Source organism: Drosophila mojavensis, unplaced genomic scaffold, assembly GCF_018153725.1.
Source record: "Drosophila mojavensis isolate 15081-1352.22 unplaced genomic scaffold, ASM1815372v1 contig_81, whole genome shotgun sequence".
In the NCBI taxonomy this organism is placed as follows: domain Eukaryota; kingdom Metazoa; phylum Arthropoda; class Insecta; order Diptera; family Drosophilidae; genus Drosophila; species Drosophila mojavensis.
Window position 1 is genome coordinate 7,475,905 of NW_025318907.1, and position 16,815 is coordinate 7,492,719.

The 16,815-nt window shown below is 37.7% G+C and overlaps 2 protein-coding genes across 2 annotated transcripts in view; one reads left to right on the forward strand and one right to left on the reverse strand.

The window, feature by feature from the left end:
* Window positions 1-703: 703 nt before the first annotated feature.
* Window positions 704-13,246, reverse strand: LOC6580986 (facilitated trehalose transporter Tret1-2 homolog). The gene is made up of 5 exons (XM_002006743.4): window positions 12,950-13,246; window positions 7,253-7,442; window positions 4,883-5,018; window positions 4,060-4,268; window positions 704-2,107 (listed from the first exon to the last, which is right to left on the reverse strand). Exons 1-5 carry the CDS (start codon window positions 12,961-12,963, stop codon window positions 1,013-1,015), a joined length of 1,644 nt encoding a protein of 547 aa, XP_002006779.2. The 5' UTR covers window positions 12,964-13,246; the 3' UTR covers window positions 704-1,012.
* Window positions 13,247-15,797: 2,551 nt separating this feature from the next.
* LOC6580990 overlaps window positions 15,798-16,815 on the forward strand; it is a 37,946-nt gene continuing 36,928 nt past the window's right edge. The window contains exon 1 of the mRNA XM_044011184.1: window positions 15,798-15,984. The gene's annotated coding sequence lies outside the window, so the exon portion shown is untranslated. The remainder of the gene's footprint in view (window positions 15,985-16,815) is intronic.

Sequence of the window (16,815 nt, forward strand, 5' to 3'; positions counted from 1 at the left end):
TTTTATTTTCCTAAATGTATAGAGTAGTTGTACGTAAGTTGTCCGCATTCGCAATGGGTTCACCTCTGGGTAGTACGAAAGGAAGGAGCAGGTCAAAGTCTTAATAATTACAATTGTACTGCATATTTCAAATTACATAATTGCCAAAGTATGATGGGGCAATGGTGCACTAAAAACACCTTATTGTAATTATATGAAAACTTGATTTAATCTAATGAATTTAGACTTAACGGTAATATGTTCTTTTATTATACATATATGCTTATTCCTTAAAACTGTATATATTTAGAAACACGTATTTGAATTTACATTTTACAGCAGCTAACGCGCGCTGTTAACGAACAAAGCTTTTAGAGCTTTATCGATAAGCTTTTAACGAAACTGTGGCGGTCGGATGATAAGAACAAACCTAACGAAACTTAGCGCATATAAATCGAACAATCTGGCAGCACTTTCACCCACCCGAGATTCAAACGTCGAGAACATTAATAGCTTTTTAATACTACTACCGAAAGTGTAGCTAACTGATAATAATAATAAATTACATTTTTAGATAATTTCTCTATTCGATACGATAATTGCAAAAAATTAAAACATCAGATAAAAGTCAAACAAATGCAGTACACGGCGTTTAGTTTGTGGTGGCAGGCCGATAACTTGAAATTGGCTGCAAGTGGCCCTCAAATAAATTTAAAATTTCAAATTATTGTTAATATTTTATTATTATCACTAATCATATAATCGTACAAATACATCATATATACTCTATATCGAGACTTTAAAATTCTAATGCATAATTGCAAAAATCACGTTTCTTAAATTAACTGGAATTGAGCTCAAATATTAATATTTCTATTTGGTGATATATAGGAGTTACTAAGGAACACTGGAAAGACACTAAGATTACTGCTACGAGGTACTCCAGCGCTCTTAGAAGCTATGCATAATACTAGCTAACAATCTACTGCATCTTAGAGCCCTGTATTAAAACTAATAATTAACAATTCTATGCTTAGGCTTGTTCTACGTTGCGCTGAAGAGGACGATTCTCCGCCAGCGGCTCCAGGGGCAGCAGCTTGACCGTCTTGTAGCCACGATCACGCTTCAGCCAGAGCCAATTGTCCCCATTGAAGTAGTCCTCGATGTGCTCCAGACTACGGCCCTTTGTCTCCGGCTGGAACAGGCACATGAATACTGTCAAAAGGAAGCTGGAGGCGGCAAAGACCATGAAAACGCCGCGCATCTTCAGAAATGCTTGCAGCGCCGGAAAGGCCTTGGCAAAGATGAAGAGAGCCACATTCATCGAGGCAAATACACCGCCAGCTGTGCGTCCACGAATGCGAGCAGGAAACAGCTCCCCGATCATGATGCCCGGCATTACCATAAGAGCTGTATTGAAGACAATGTAGCCGAGGAGGCAACCGCCTGCCACGAGCACGTCGTAGGGCATCTTGGGCTGACCCATACGGATGTACATAAAGACACTTAGCACCAGGCAGAAGACGCCCGATCCGATGCCCGAGATTACCATGATGAGACGGCGGCGCACAAAGATCAGAATGCCGCAGAAGATCATGCAACAGAGCACACGCACAGCCGCTGTCCAAATAGCTGCCTGATTCGTATCGAAGTCGGCTCCAAACTCGGAGATGATGTCGATGGCGTAGAAGATCACAATGAAGGTGCCGGAGAACATCTGCAGCAGCGAGAAGACGATCACAATGAAGAGCGGCTTGATGGCCACACGCTGGCAGCAGAGCTTGAAGATGTTCTCATTCGTCTTGGTTGTGGCTCGCTCCTTCTCCAAGCGCACCTTCATGTCGTTCAGCTCCTTCTGGGCGGTGATCTCGCTGCCACGCAGAAAGGTGAGCGCCTGCAGCGCGCGCTTCTCTAAGCGATTGCGCACCAGCCAAGCCGGCGTCTCCGGTATGAAGTAGATGGAGACGACAGCCAGCGCCGGCAGGATGTTGGCGCACCAGGCCACGTCGCGCCAGTACAGAATGGTGCCCAGCGAATAGACGAACAGAATGCCACACGAGTAGGCCACGTACGGAGCGCCAATGAGCAGACTGCGCAGATTCGGCTCTGCTGTTTCGGCAATGTACACCTGGAAAGAAGAATGGGAGAGATCAACTAAAGCACTTTTCATAATTATATTAAATATTGTAAAACATCTGGGATGGTCTATGAAATGTGGGTGATCTACTAAATGGTCAATTACAGAGCGAATCAATGGATGATTATATTATAATAATATACAATATAAGCAAGTATCAGAAGTGTAATCTCTTCCGTTGAATAATATTGCAGAATGATGATTTCCTGACAAACGAGAAAGAGTGTCTGTGGAGGAAATAAATGTCATGTTTCTTAGAGTACGATATATCCAAACCCTCTCACCTCATTCCATCAGTAATTATTAAAGCAACATTTGTCATACCATATGTATTCATCTGTCTTCCTCTCATCTAATCATTATTGAAATTATTATCTAGCTTATTATATTATTATCTAACTCGCTAATCACCACTCGAAACTGAATCATAATTCATCAACGTCAATCTCAATTATAGCTCTACTCTATTAAAATTTGTTTATACTCCAACTCATCCTTACTTACTCTTTTTAGTTTTATCCAATGTTATACTACTCAAAATTCAATCTGTCATACCAAAAATAGAACATGTGCAAGTTATCAAGTTAATTAAGCTATTCACTTCTTCAGTAACTAATTCAACTTTCATAATCACCAACTAAAAATTCTACTATTTAGTTGGCCAGATCTGATCTAAGTCGCCTTATATGGTTTAATAGCTTAATAGAACTAATCTGGTATAGCTACTTGATCAGCTCAATTGAATGAATCGTTATTGATGGATTGAGCCTTACTCTACTGATAAATTATAAAACCTCCATTAGGTCATTTTCAATAAGTGATAGCTTATCAAAAATTGACACCTGCTTCGGCCAAAGCTGAAATCTCTGTGGGAATCTATATATGTATAAGTAGACTCAAGTGCTATTTATTATCGCCCATGGAATAGCTATATGTAGCTAAAGCACCCCCACTGAATCATTTCGCTGAACAACCGGGCAAGATGAGTGCGTGACAAATTCCTGGAAGCAGAGAACGCGTAACCCACCTTGACCTCGCACAAGTTCTCGAGCAATCCACAACAAGCAAGCGACAACGCTTTCCCTTAATCTTGGGACACTCACGTATGGGCCCGCGCTCTGTAGTCTATGAACAAACAGTTTGATCAAACTGAATGGCAAACAGGGTCACAGGAATATCAAGCAGCTGTATCAACTAGATATATCAGCATAATCTGAAGCTTAATCATAAAATCATAAATCTTCAGCCACTGCCGCCGCAGACGACAATTAATGAAATACGTTTCTCGAGGCACACGCGCAACAAGTTTCTGTTCGGTTTGGGGCGCAGCCAGCCCGCCCCCTCCCCGCAGGCCGGCGCCCAGCTGGCAACAACAAACTTATTATAGACTAAGGTCAAGAATCCGGAACTTGAAGCTGTGTGTGCGGAAAGCGATTTGCTAATGCAAATGGACTGCGTCGCATTTGGAAGACGCTTGCGTTATCATTTTGGCCGCTGGATAAGTCATGGGCATATCCATAAGATGAATAAACAAACGCCGGCAGTGCGAAAATTGAGCTGCGCATAGAGGGAGGGCGAGTGAGAGGGACGCTGCAGTATGGATTAACATACAGCACAATGGAGCACTCGATTATAGTCGGAACAATGGAATTAAGTGAGCAGTTGACAGCCAACTGACAACCGACAAAAGCCAAGAGACAAGCGACAAACGGCAAGCGAGAGACGAGAAAGGAGAAACGAGAAACGAGAAAAGGCAGCTGACAGCTCTGCTGCGTCTTTTTGTCACCCACTTGTCTGGGGCATTTGCAGCACAACAATTCTTACTGGGGCGTCAGGGCTGCGGCGTATTATGTCACCTATTTATTAATCTGGTTAATGTGTCAGTTGGACAAATTGCAGTGTGAACGAACTATGCGATATTGGCATTGGCCCGTCTTTATTACCTGGCCGGGTCCGCCCAGAATTCCAGTCGCAAAGCCGCAGAGGAAGCGCGCAAATATCAGCGCCTTCACAGAGTACGACATGGCCATGGTGCTCCAGCCCAGGAACAGGGGTATTACCGACACCAGCAGAGTCCTGCGGCGGCCCAGGTAATCGGCCAGTGGTCCAGAGATTAACGAGCCGAACGGCGTGGCCAAGCTGTGTACGCTGGCTGCAAAGGGAACAGGAAGAGGAAGCAGATATTTAGTTCGAAATAGATAATGCACGATTAAAGACTTTATATAAATGTAACTACTTAGAATTCGTTAAATTGAACTGCGACCAAACATGGTTTTGTTCAAGTCTTTGTTCTGAATTATATAAAAATTACATATTTATAAAATTAGATATTCTTAAACGACGTAAAATTAAATCATTTTATAAAATTGCATAAAACTTTTCTTTTCTTTTATTTATGGCTAGATATACATATGTATCTCTTAGTATATTTTCTTTATATTACCTTTAATTTTCTACTTTGAATGAAGTTTAGAAGTCTTTGGAATATTTAAGAAATTTATATAGTTAAACTCCCTATTATTATATTTCAATGTAATTATAGATATTTGATAGATCGATAAACAGACAGATAAATATATAAATAGGTAAACTTCTAAAAATGTAAATGGAAAATCAGAAATCAGAAAATTTCGAATATAGTATTTTGAGTTTGTTCAGATATAACCTTCGGGTCTATTCAACTGACAGATATATTTACTAATATATATATTTACATAATATATCATACCTAGCGCTATACATATTATAGCTCAGTTATCATCTTACCTATCCAAGAGCCGGTGCTAACATCTATGGGTACCTCCGTCGAGTTCATGCTGAGCTGTGGCAACAGAACCGCCGAGTAACCAATAGGCATGCCACATCCCGCAGAGAGCAACAGAACGGCGCAAGTGGATAAAATCTGATTGGAAATAAAAATCAAATTAATTATCAATTTAAAATACTCAAATGAATGGAAATAAATTCAAAGAAAAGGGAATAAAGACAACATTTTTTTTATATATACATATATATTATATTTATCTAGTTCATTTTTGAGAATAAGAGTTATATTTAGCATGGCAGCAAACAGATTTGAACTTGAATCAATTTCAAGTGCTTTATCATGCCATTGAAAAGGCAATTAAGAATAGCTGAGTCATATGATAATAGAAATAAAAGCCAACAGATTTTTAGCTGTTAGTTACTTCGATATAAGATGACATAGAAAGTGTAAAATATTTAGTCAATATTACTCTTAATACTAAATGTGATATCTTTACTTTATATACATAGTTTTCATCAATTTCATTCTTATAGATTATTGAACGCATACATACATACATACATACATACATACATAATAAAACACAGTCCGAAAAGCAAAGTTAAATGAATAACTAACTTATTTTGCTCACTGAGATATTGATATTGCATACAATATATGCATGAAGTCACAATTCAATATTAAACACGTGTTAGAGCCAATAACTGCAATTGAGGCTTAATTGAATGGGGAAGCGACACTGTTGCAAGTTGACGTAGTTTTGATTGGAAGATTGGCAATTGGCGGCAATTGAAGTTGCGACGCGCTGCAATTAAAGCAACTGCGAGTGCCATGCAGCTGACCCGCTTTCCACTTGAGGTATCAATGGTGATAAACGATCTATGTCGGGGAAATGAAACCTCTTCGTGCCGCGTGCCTGTCACTCAAATTCGTCATGGTACGATCGAAGGTGTCGCCTATATAAACACTCTGAATCTACTTTCATATTTTCTTAATCATGCGACGAAATTTCAATTTATATCTTATCATTGCGACCTTCACGCTAGTTAGCGTCAGGCCAGGCTAAAAACAATATCATTACGTATAGCTAGACCAGAGAGACTGAGAGAAGAGAAAATCCAGAACTGAATTGGTTTTTACTTCTAAAACTCTTTTGAGGAACACCTTATAAAAAGTCTTGCTGAGTTTTAATTGAAGAATCCTATTTTAAAGCATGAGAAAACAATGGATATAATTGAATGTCTTTTGAGACCGTTCTCTAGCGGAGACGGTAAGAGTAAAAGGGAGAGAAACGAATCGAAGGATCAGAGCATTTCAAAGATAATAGAGAGCGAGAGAGAGAGAGAGAGAGATAAAGTGTGGATCAGGACATAAACAAGGACGAATGATATAATTCTATTCAAAATTTATATTGGTATTTTACTTCCTGATTAAATACGATCGATCGCAAAAGAAAGAAAGAGAGAGACAGGAAATGAAAAAAATCACTCATGAATGATTTTATTTTGCTAACTTTGCGAATACAAATTCATAGGAGCGAGAGCGAGGGAGAGAGAGAGAGAGATAATAGTAAGGCAGACAAAAAAGAAGATAGTGAACAGAGAGGAAAGGAAATAGAACAGTTAGAACAATATAGCTACATAACATAATCAAAGACGCATTGCATAATGCTCAAAGAAGTGAGAGATATGTATCTTGACCGAAACTGATGAAATTATTACTTGACTCACATGGCGACTGCAATCAGTTTTCATAGTAATAAGAATTACATACATGATGTCTACAATATGATCGATTTATGATACCCTACAGAAACGTGTGATTTTTGATTGATTTATATTGATTTATACGTTGAATAGAAAAAATAATCTAATATCTTGATAACTGTCACCTATAATCGACATTTGAACACTTTTATTATAAAGAGGCCCGTGAGTCAGCTGGAATCTGCTTTGGTCTAGATGCGTTTGTTTGAAGTTATTAAACGGGCTCCTGCCTGCTTTGCGGTCTACTTAGAACAGACAAAACTTGTTTCGATGCGACGCTAATTAACGGCTCGACTGGATTATCGTAACGCTCATGCGAACTCTCTGAGTTGCTGAAGTTGCTGTACCTCAAACCCCACTCAAACCAACTGCTGCAACAGCTGCTGCCACTGCAACACCCACTCCTGCTGCAGCTGCTGCTGCCGACAAAATTCATTTTCAAGGACAGCCGACAAAAGTTGCTATAAAAGAGAGCGCCAAGAGAGTGGCGACTCTCTCTTAAAGTCAATCATGCTGAGAGAGCTTAAAGCTTCAGCAGGTCTGCTTGATAAGTCTGATGCCAACCTGTTTTCCCTGTATGTTGTTGTTAGCGAGCTATCTTACCTGGTTCATCATGCCTCGCCGATTGGCCGCATCGTGGTCCTGCTCATCGATGGTCGACAATTTGCGCACCTTTTGCTTCGCCATCGGCATCGACATCGACATCGACATGGGCACTTTGCACTGGAACTCCGAGCCCGGCACCATATGATATGCCATCTTCTGCGGCACGATTTTGCTGTACTCCTCATCCCTGAGTGGAGAAAGACGAAAGAAACAATAACGGCAATTAAATAGCTGACAAGCCAATTGAGACTGCAATTCGTTGACATTGCGATGTCATCTGACATCACGCTATTTCTTTTATTGGCACGCTGTGCCGCCAATAGGATCATTAAAGCCATCAAGCTGCGTCTAAGAATGTGGCAAAGGATACTACTATTGCGAGAGCGCAAGTAGCTAATAAACCTCAATTGAGTTCTGATAATTTTTCAATGTCATGCATTAATTGATTTTATTTTCCTTTCATTTGTGTTACATTTCCAATTCGAATCAAATATTTATTTATATACATTTGATCATCATATTGAATTATCGCACATCTTCTGATCGGCTCGCTCAGTTCAATTCATATGAGCAGAAAAAAAGCCAGGTTCATTAAGTACTTTCGGTTGGGGAGCATCTCGACGGGTTTGAATGCCATTCAACTGCAGTCAGAGGAGAATTGAACAGAGCAACCCATGTACAATTACAAAGCTCCACAGGAACGATCGGGGCTTCCCCGAGCTAATAGCTGATAAACCTCTAAGGAATGTAGCTAAATTTATTTTATGCGCTATAATAAATGGAAATGAACAGAAATGATGCTGCTAGCTTATCAACGTGATATAAACACTTCTGTAATTGTATTTCTTCCTAACTTTTGCCTAATGAGACTCTGAGATTGTTTTAGAAAGATCTATTGTATAAGAATTTTAAAACGAAGCAACGATAGCTATAGCTGTCTCAGAGATCATCTCTGTCTCTTATCTTAACTTGACTGAAACATTAAAAGGGACCATTCATAAAGAATCATGCAATAACTTACGCATTATACATTACATTACATTATTGTAAGAATAGATCAATTGAGATGCCAATTAAAATTAAAATTAAAAGTGTTTTAGAGAATCTTATACAATGTAAGTCTACGATTTCGAGTAATAAATCAGAATTGATCAAACTTTCATATTTATGCAACGGAATTTTCTTTTCCGAAAGGGTTTCGATATCTCTATACTCTCGCTTCTCTGCATTGTATATGTACATATATATGTTCATATTTCGCTCTTTCTTACAAACCCTATATAATTACATATATAAAGTTAGTCATTTGTCATTTGTTAGTAATGAGAGCCAAAAATATAAATGAATATTTTTGTGTAATATTTTCATAAAGAGAAAATTTCAGTATGCTAGATTATCGATGGATTCGCCATTTAATTTTAACTTTAGATTGGTGATATGGACTTGTAAGTCATTTGCTTGGCTGACTCAGATGCAGCAGGAAAACAGAGAGAAGCAAACAAAACCAAGCACCAGCTGGGCTGGCCTGGCCTGGGGGAGACAATTAGCCAGCGCGGTGTACGCTGCGTATACGTCATAAGCTCAAAAGCCATGAGACGGAATTTACTGTTTCCATTTTGTTTTTATTTTATTTAATTCGTTTCATTTATTGCATTTTTTGTTTTACTTTTTGGCTGATCAGCAAAAAGTCACAAACGCCAACGGCGCCGCAGCTAAAGAGAAAACAACAACAACAACAACAAAAGTAAACAACAATTTTAGCGGTATTCCACAGCGCGTTTTGTTTTCAGCTTTTTGTTTTATTTATTTATTTTGTTTTTGGCGCACGTTTTTCACTCGATTTGCCTAATTGACTGTCACCTTTTTTTTGCAGGTTTATTGTCTTTTGTTTTGGTTTGCGTTTTGTAATTATTTTGTTCGGCGAAAATAATTATTATCATTTTTTGTTCGTTCAATTTTGGTTGTTGTTTGTGTTTCATTTTGCTGCATTGTTTTGGTTGAACAGGTGCGTGTGATGCGAATAACTTTTGGTGTTTGGTTGTCAAGGCGAAGCTAAAACTCACCTTGATTCACCTGTTTTCTTTGATATACTTAGATACACAATGAATTGCTGCTCGTGAACGATAAGGAAGCGCTTGTGACACACTTTGCTAAAATTCCCTCAAAGTTTACGTGAAATGCCTGAAATGCTTGAATTGCTGTGCTCTACCAGGAATTGGGTTCCTTCTCCGTCCCGGAGGAATTCCCCTGATGATGAGTGCATTTGTGCTATAGCTTATACGCTTCTCTATTTGAAATTGAATAGAAACCACACACAGCTCAATTCTTGCTCTTAAGAGCATTGCAAATGTGTCGCTAGGAGGCCAATAGACCCGGATCTTGAACCTTGAACGTTAAACTTGATAGCACACTTATAGCATTGGGCGAACCAAATAGAACGACTAAGCGTGAATAGCATATCAAAGATTATAGAAAATCATAAAACGATCAAATCTACGCCAAATTCCTTAATTCGTATTATCAATGGAGCTGCAGAGTTATGCTCCATCCAAAATTGAGGAAGTACTGATTAAGAACACAGTTCAATGTGCCAATGTGGCTCAATGGCCAATGGCAATGGCCAAAACTGATAGAGCGGGTTAGAGAGGATCCACTTGCTGAAATCAATCGCTTGACACGAGTCGCAAGCTCAAGAATCACACGATGTTAATCAATCAACGGCGTGATTGATGCCAATGGGAAAGCAGAGCGCGTTTCGCTTATCGATCGAAGTGCGACAAGTGTGAATCGAACGAGTTTCCATGTTGACCACACAAATTAGACAATTGATAAGAGAAACATATATATACATATACATATATATACACACAGTAGTCGAACCTCAACTGCTTTGTGGCTGGGCCAACTAATTGAACCAATTAAGCAGGCAACAGAACTATATAGGTATACCTAGATTAATACTTTATAATTACTATAAACACATACAAATATATATGTATACAATATGAACGCATTGATTTCATAATCATTAGCGCTCCGCTGCAGCTGTTGTTCTTGTTGTTGTCATGACTGCCATACACGGCGTATGCGTAATTGAATCGGACAGCACGCTGGAAAGGCCTGCGATAAGATAACTGTAGCTCACCGTGGGAATCTTTAAATTATAATTTACAAGCGTATAACCGTATATACAGAAACAGTTCGATAGCAGCTACTCGAATTCGCCTTATCGCACTAATTAACAATTTCTTCCAACGAATTTGTTAATTACCAAGGCAAACAAGGCGAAGGCGAAACTTAAATTCCATCCAATTAGATGTTTCCATTTTAAAATTATTATTTTACAATGTTCTGAAATTGTTTGCCCATCATAATTTCGGTCAATTCAAGTTGCAAACCAATTAGGGAAAAGCCATTTCCAATTAGGAATATAATTTCACAATGCCATGCAATTCATTTCACTTGTAATCAATCAAAAATATTTGCCAATTACAAGTGGCTTCAACTGGAATCTCATGCAAATTTTACCAATTTGGGCCAGCAGCGATGATGCAGCAAATTTCTATCAATTTGAATTGATTTATAAGCTTACTAGATCGCCCGACTATCAGGTCTATCAGCTGTCTATCTATAGACGCCGATCTCTGCTCGATTATGAAGAGCTAGTCGCCTCAGTCTGATTATGAATTGGCAAAATAATCAACTCAGCTTTCTTCATAATTGGCTAGATTGTAAATACCTATTAGCTCTTAGCTCGCTCTTATGGGCTATAAATTAAGAACTAATGAACTGATTAAAGAATAATTTTTTAACAATGAATTTAGTTGAAAATATTTTAAGTGTATTCATATATTAACACCATTTTAACAATGTTGAATGCATTAAAATGCCCGACAAGCATATAGTCAATATATAGTCTATATATGCAAATAAAATTCTATTATATATAGCTTATATAGACAAGCATTTACTATTACTTATATTTATATACAAATATCTTTTTTAATAGTAAAGATATATAAAGGTGAGACGGCCAATATGATTGTCTTATAACGACTTTATATCATTTAGAGTGGTCCATGCATTAATAAAAATATGCGTTTTGTCTATTTAAGGAATTACTACTTTGTCTTGACCACAAAGTCCATACGCACAAATAATATTTTTATGCATTCTATAAAAAAATCAAAACATTCCTAGCATAAACATTCTAATGATGTATTCATATTTTAACATACTACGAAATGATTTAATTTGATAGACCAACGCTAATTCTACACTAATAAAGTTAATAAAAAATTATATTGGCTGCGCTATAAAATTTCTAATATGTATTTCTTATATGTGTTAAATACCAACATTGCAAAACAACTACAACATACGCTATAAAAATAGAAAATACAAATTAATTAGACAAGTTTAAGGCGTGGATGCTAAAGTTATATTTAACAATTTAATAAATTAATTTGAGATAGATTATAAACTAAAAAAGAAAAAAAGATCGATGCTATGTGGGGAAATGATATCAATTGATATTATTTAAGGAAGCAACGAATAAACTAAGTTTTGCTTTACCAGTCATACTTATTCACAATTGTATTATCAAAATCTAGCTTGACAACAAACTGAAATCGCAAATTTTGCTCTTGAATATATTTGTATTTGGGCTTATAATTGATTTTCGTAACTATTGATTGATTGATATATTGATACAATACTTATCATAATAGATAATGCTGATAATAATTTTGTATACCTTAAAACATGTTAATGCACTCTGAATAACATGTCAAGTGGTCATTGTGAAACAAATTACTTTAAAAATAAAGTTGAATATTTTATATAAATTTAAGTATACGATTCTTATATGTTGACAAGCCCAATCGACTATAAATTTATCTAGATTATATCATGTTTTTAATGTCTATGTATTTGAATAATGTTCACCAAACAATATCACCTACAAATATTTACTTAGTATATGTAAAAAAAAGACTAAAATTGAACAGAAACTGTCTGTATATCTGCATAAGTACAGCTCAGGGAGCTCTTTCAATCTCCTTTCGCGAGCTTCTACATTCATCAATTTCTATTTATAGCCGTATTTCTCATATATTTCTTGTTGCCAAAGCACAGATATATCTTATCTGGTTTTTCAATAACAATTTACACTCAACTACCTATGTCTAGTCACAAAAGCAATTCGTATTCGAATCGACAATGAAATTTAAATATTTATGTGGGTTGTTATCGAGTGACAAAGCCAAGATTAGGCATTAAATGTGAAGCTATCGATTGACCGAAATTTGCTTTGCATATATTTGCCCAACGTCCCGACACAAAATGATGCAAATTGTTTTTTTATGTACATAAAAATTATTATTTCGCATTAATTTTTATTTTTATTTATTTTTATTTCTTTTTTTTAAGATCGCAGATTGAAACTCAGTGTTATCAGCTTCCTTATCAGCGAAACTGGACGAATATTTGAGCAGACGACCGAACAACTGAGATCGTGTTGCAATATGGAATACAAACAGCAATACCAACAACAACAACAAATTGTAAGAGTCATGGCTTAAAGTCTATTTGGTTGAATATGCAAAATAAGTCGGGCAGACTAAGTCAAACAGTAGTGATTCGTGAAAATAATTTCTCGTTTTTGCGCTGATATTTAATGCCTTTCACATTTACCTTTCGTTGTTCATTTTTTTTTTTTTTTTTTGCAATTAATTTAGTCAGAACACGCAAAACGCAATTGCACAAATTTTTTTTATATAACTCGGCGATTTTCCAGAGTCAGAGTCAGAGTCAGAGACTTAATTTAATACGCGACTTAAAGACACATTCGATGTTAACATTAAATATAAACGCGGACACTTAACACATACGAACACACACGAATATTCACAGCAATGCAAACAACACGCGCTGATAGTGAACACACGCCGCGATCTCACGTCGATTTCTTTTGCTGCCAAACTGCGAACTGACTTCAAAATTTTTGCAAAGGCGGCTTTATATTTATGAGCGTCGAGTCGATCGACCAATTGGTCGACCCACACGCACACCGGCAAATGAGTGCGAGGGCAGGCCGAAAAGTTTCGAGTTGTATACAAACAGTAGCAATTCGCAACAATATAACTATATAGAATATACTCTATATACTTTCGCTAATTGTTTTGAATGAAGCCCATTACGTTTAATATTATATATACATATAATCAGTTATAAAAATATAGATTTTAAAAAATATTAATATATGATTAATATATATAAATGCATCCATGAATATGGCTCTTATTTAATTATCTGATTTTATATATTTGATTTAATCATTTTGTGTATTTATTTTTAAAAATTTCCACAGATATAATCAACGTTGACCTGAAATACATATGCATTACTTTAAATATATTATTATGTGATACCCCTCGCAGCGTAAAAAGTTCCGGTTAGCTTTCGTAATATGGCGGCACCGCTCTCTTTTCTCTCTCGCGATCTTTTTCGGATCTGCCCCTGTCTCGCCTTGTGTGTCGTGCCCACTTGTATGTGTAAAACGTTTAGCCAGCAAACACTCGATCAGCTGTTTAAAGCGGAACCGCTGCTTCATGTAACCCGTAAGAGAACTGCAAGTTCTCTTAGCATACAAAACACTCTTGACTGAAGAACAACCTAAGCTGCTTATGAGCTCTTTGAATATCGTTTACCGCTGCTGTGGTTTGTGTACGAGCTAAAAGCTTCAGTTACAGTTTAGAGATCATAGTGTAAATGCTACAATGCGTTTATCATTAATACAAATAAATATTCAAATATTAATCATATCCCATGTACATATGTATATAATAAGCAATAATTTGTATACCAAAATCCCATCAAACAGCTTTCATACACTTGAAATGCTTTCGAATTGAACAGCTCATATAACCTTACATATGGCATTCATACATCAGCAACAAAGTCTACCTACATACTGCAACAATTATCCCTCAATTGTCAGCCTTAGTTATGCCTGCCAACCAGCTGCTGCTCTGCTGCTTTGCCGCTCTTCAGGGCCCCCTTTTCGTAGAGCTTTTTAATGCCTTGTTAACGACCTGTCAAGGTTTTCTTTCCTTGCAAAGCTCTTTTAGCTGCGACACAATCGGAAATGTTGCCGCAGGGCCAACAGATGCTGAATTGAAAAAGCTTTTCATTCATAACCTTGCACAACAACAACAACAACAACAACAACAACAACAACAACAACAACAGCAGCAGCAGCAACAACAATTACAATAACAAACATTTCTGTAATGCAGCCCGCAAATGCTTCACTTTGAATCCTTTCTGATTCTCCCTCTCTGAAATTATTGCCGTTATGCTTCTTATTATAATGTTTTAATTTTTGTTTCTGTTGGCGCTGCTTTGAAACTTTTATTATGCCCGTGGGCGCTTCGTCTATAATCGTCTTATAGTTTTACCCTAATGAACGGCTGTTGCTGCCAGTTGCTGCTGCTGCTTTCTCTTCCTCTTTCACGTGTTTCGCCTGCGCCTACGCAGCAAACGAAGAGGAGAGCGCAGTCGGATGCCAACTGTTTCCCGTTAGCTTCTCTACGCGCTAAGCTTTGGCACAGCACAGACCAGCAGAGCAGCAGAGCAGCAGTGACAGAGTGAATTTATGCAGCAGCTCACTCATTGAAGCTAGCCGTTGCCGCTGCCAGCGTCGGCGTCAACGTCACTTTCAGTGTCTAGGTCGAGGTAGCAAGGAAAGCGGCAGTGACAATGACATCGACGGCTTTTTTCTTCTTTATTGAAGTTGTCAATGTGTGTTGGGGCTTGTATATCTGTATGTGTGTTACTTGATCTGAAGGTCACCCACACTGTCAAAATCACAGTTACATGCGTTTTTCATATGGCCAAATCAGTCCATGGACCAGTTGAATGACAGCAAATGCTTCGGGTTAAAGTAAATGTAAAATGGGAGAGCTGAGAGAGAGATTACATCAGTCATGATAATATGTTTGTATACATAATATATAAAAATAACCTTCTTTGAACCCTTCAGAAAACTGCATTAATTATCCTTGTTTATGGCTGTCAAATAAAGTTTTGGATCATCCTCTGCTGTTTATTTGGAAAGGCCAACTTTATGTTTAAGCGCGCTGCTCGCCCACAAAGATATGCAACATATCTTGCACACACACAGACGCACACATACATAATTAAACGAATAAATATTCAAGGATCCAATTTACAATAGGTTATACATTCCCACACACCCACACACACATACGCTGACACCTACATTTAAAAGGCAAAAGCTTCGAATTCTCTCTCTGCCGAAAATTGCGGCGCAAGTTAATCAAATTGTAAATCAAACGCAGCTGAAACGCTGACGGCGCTGCCAGCAGCGCTGCTATAAAATATACACTTTATGGCAAAGGCCGCGCGCGCGCTTGCCAAAAGCTTTTGTCGCGCTCACACAAAAGCTTCGCTCTGTGTGGGTGGGCCGATGCTGCCGACGTCGGCGTTGTTGGTGCTGCTGCTGTTAGTGTTCTGCCTTCAGTTGCTTTCGAATTGTGCGCCATGACGGTTGCTCCATGTTAACCAACAATCAATTATCACCTAAACCACCACCAACAACAACAACAGAAACACCCACAACTACACGAACTACTACAACTAAAGCCAACAACAACATCAGCAACAACGACAACTCAATAAAACGTTTTCGCTGCAACTGAAATTGTGTAAGTCGCGTCCTAAAAACGATTTGTGAATTTAATCAAATCTCAATAAAAACTTTTTAGTGTTGCGTGTGTTTTATTCAAGTATCGTATTTTTTGTGCGTGTCCTTACTGCAGTGCGCGTGTCCTTCGTGTCTCTTGTGTCGCCCAAAGTGTTAAAAACAATACAAAGTTCAATTCCTGTAACATCACACGTCATTTAACCTTATCGCAAATTTTAAAATATTCATCCGAATATCTGATGTATATATTTATACATTTATAGCTAAACGCAGCGTCAAGGACTTTGCGCTGGCCAATTAGTCAGTGGCAGTCCTAGCACCGACTGCTGCATGCAGTCCTCAAACATATGCCCCGTTCTCAGTCTGGCCAACTGTGCCAACTGCCAACTGGCCAACTGTGCCATACCCTGCCATAGTCGAGTTTATGCTGACTTCATTACCAGCTAATTAACTGTACTATGCATTCCCAGTACTGACCATGCACAACATCCTTTTTGCTGACCTCCGTGCCGTGTCATGCGATGCCTTTCTGAACTGAAGCTAAATGGAAATTTTCTGTCCATGCATGTTTATGTATTTATTATACATATTTCTTTATATATATTTCTTTAAACTACTATACTAGACTTTACTATATATCCAATACTGACTTGACTATACCAAAAATACCACAATATATATTGCAAACTGATTTATTAACTGTCAGTGCACATCAGATTTAGACACAATCTTTAGTTGGCAATACTTCAAATTGACTCCAACTCTAATTTTATAAATTATTCCTTTGCCATATTCTTATTAAACTCCAGCCGAAACTATTTTCGTAAAAACT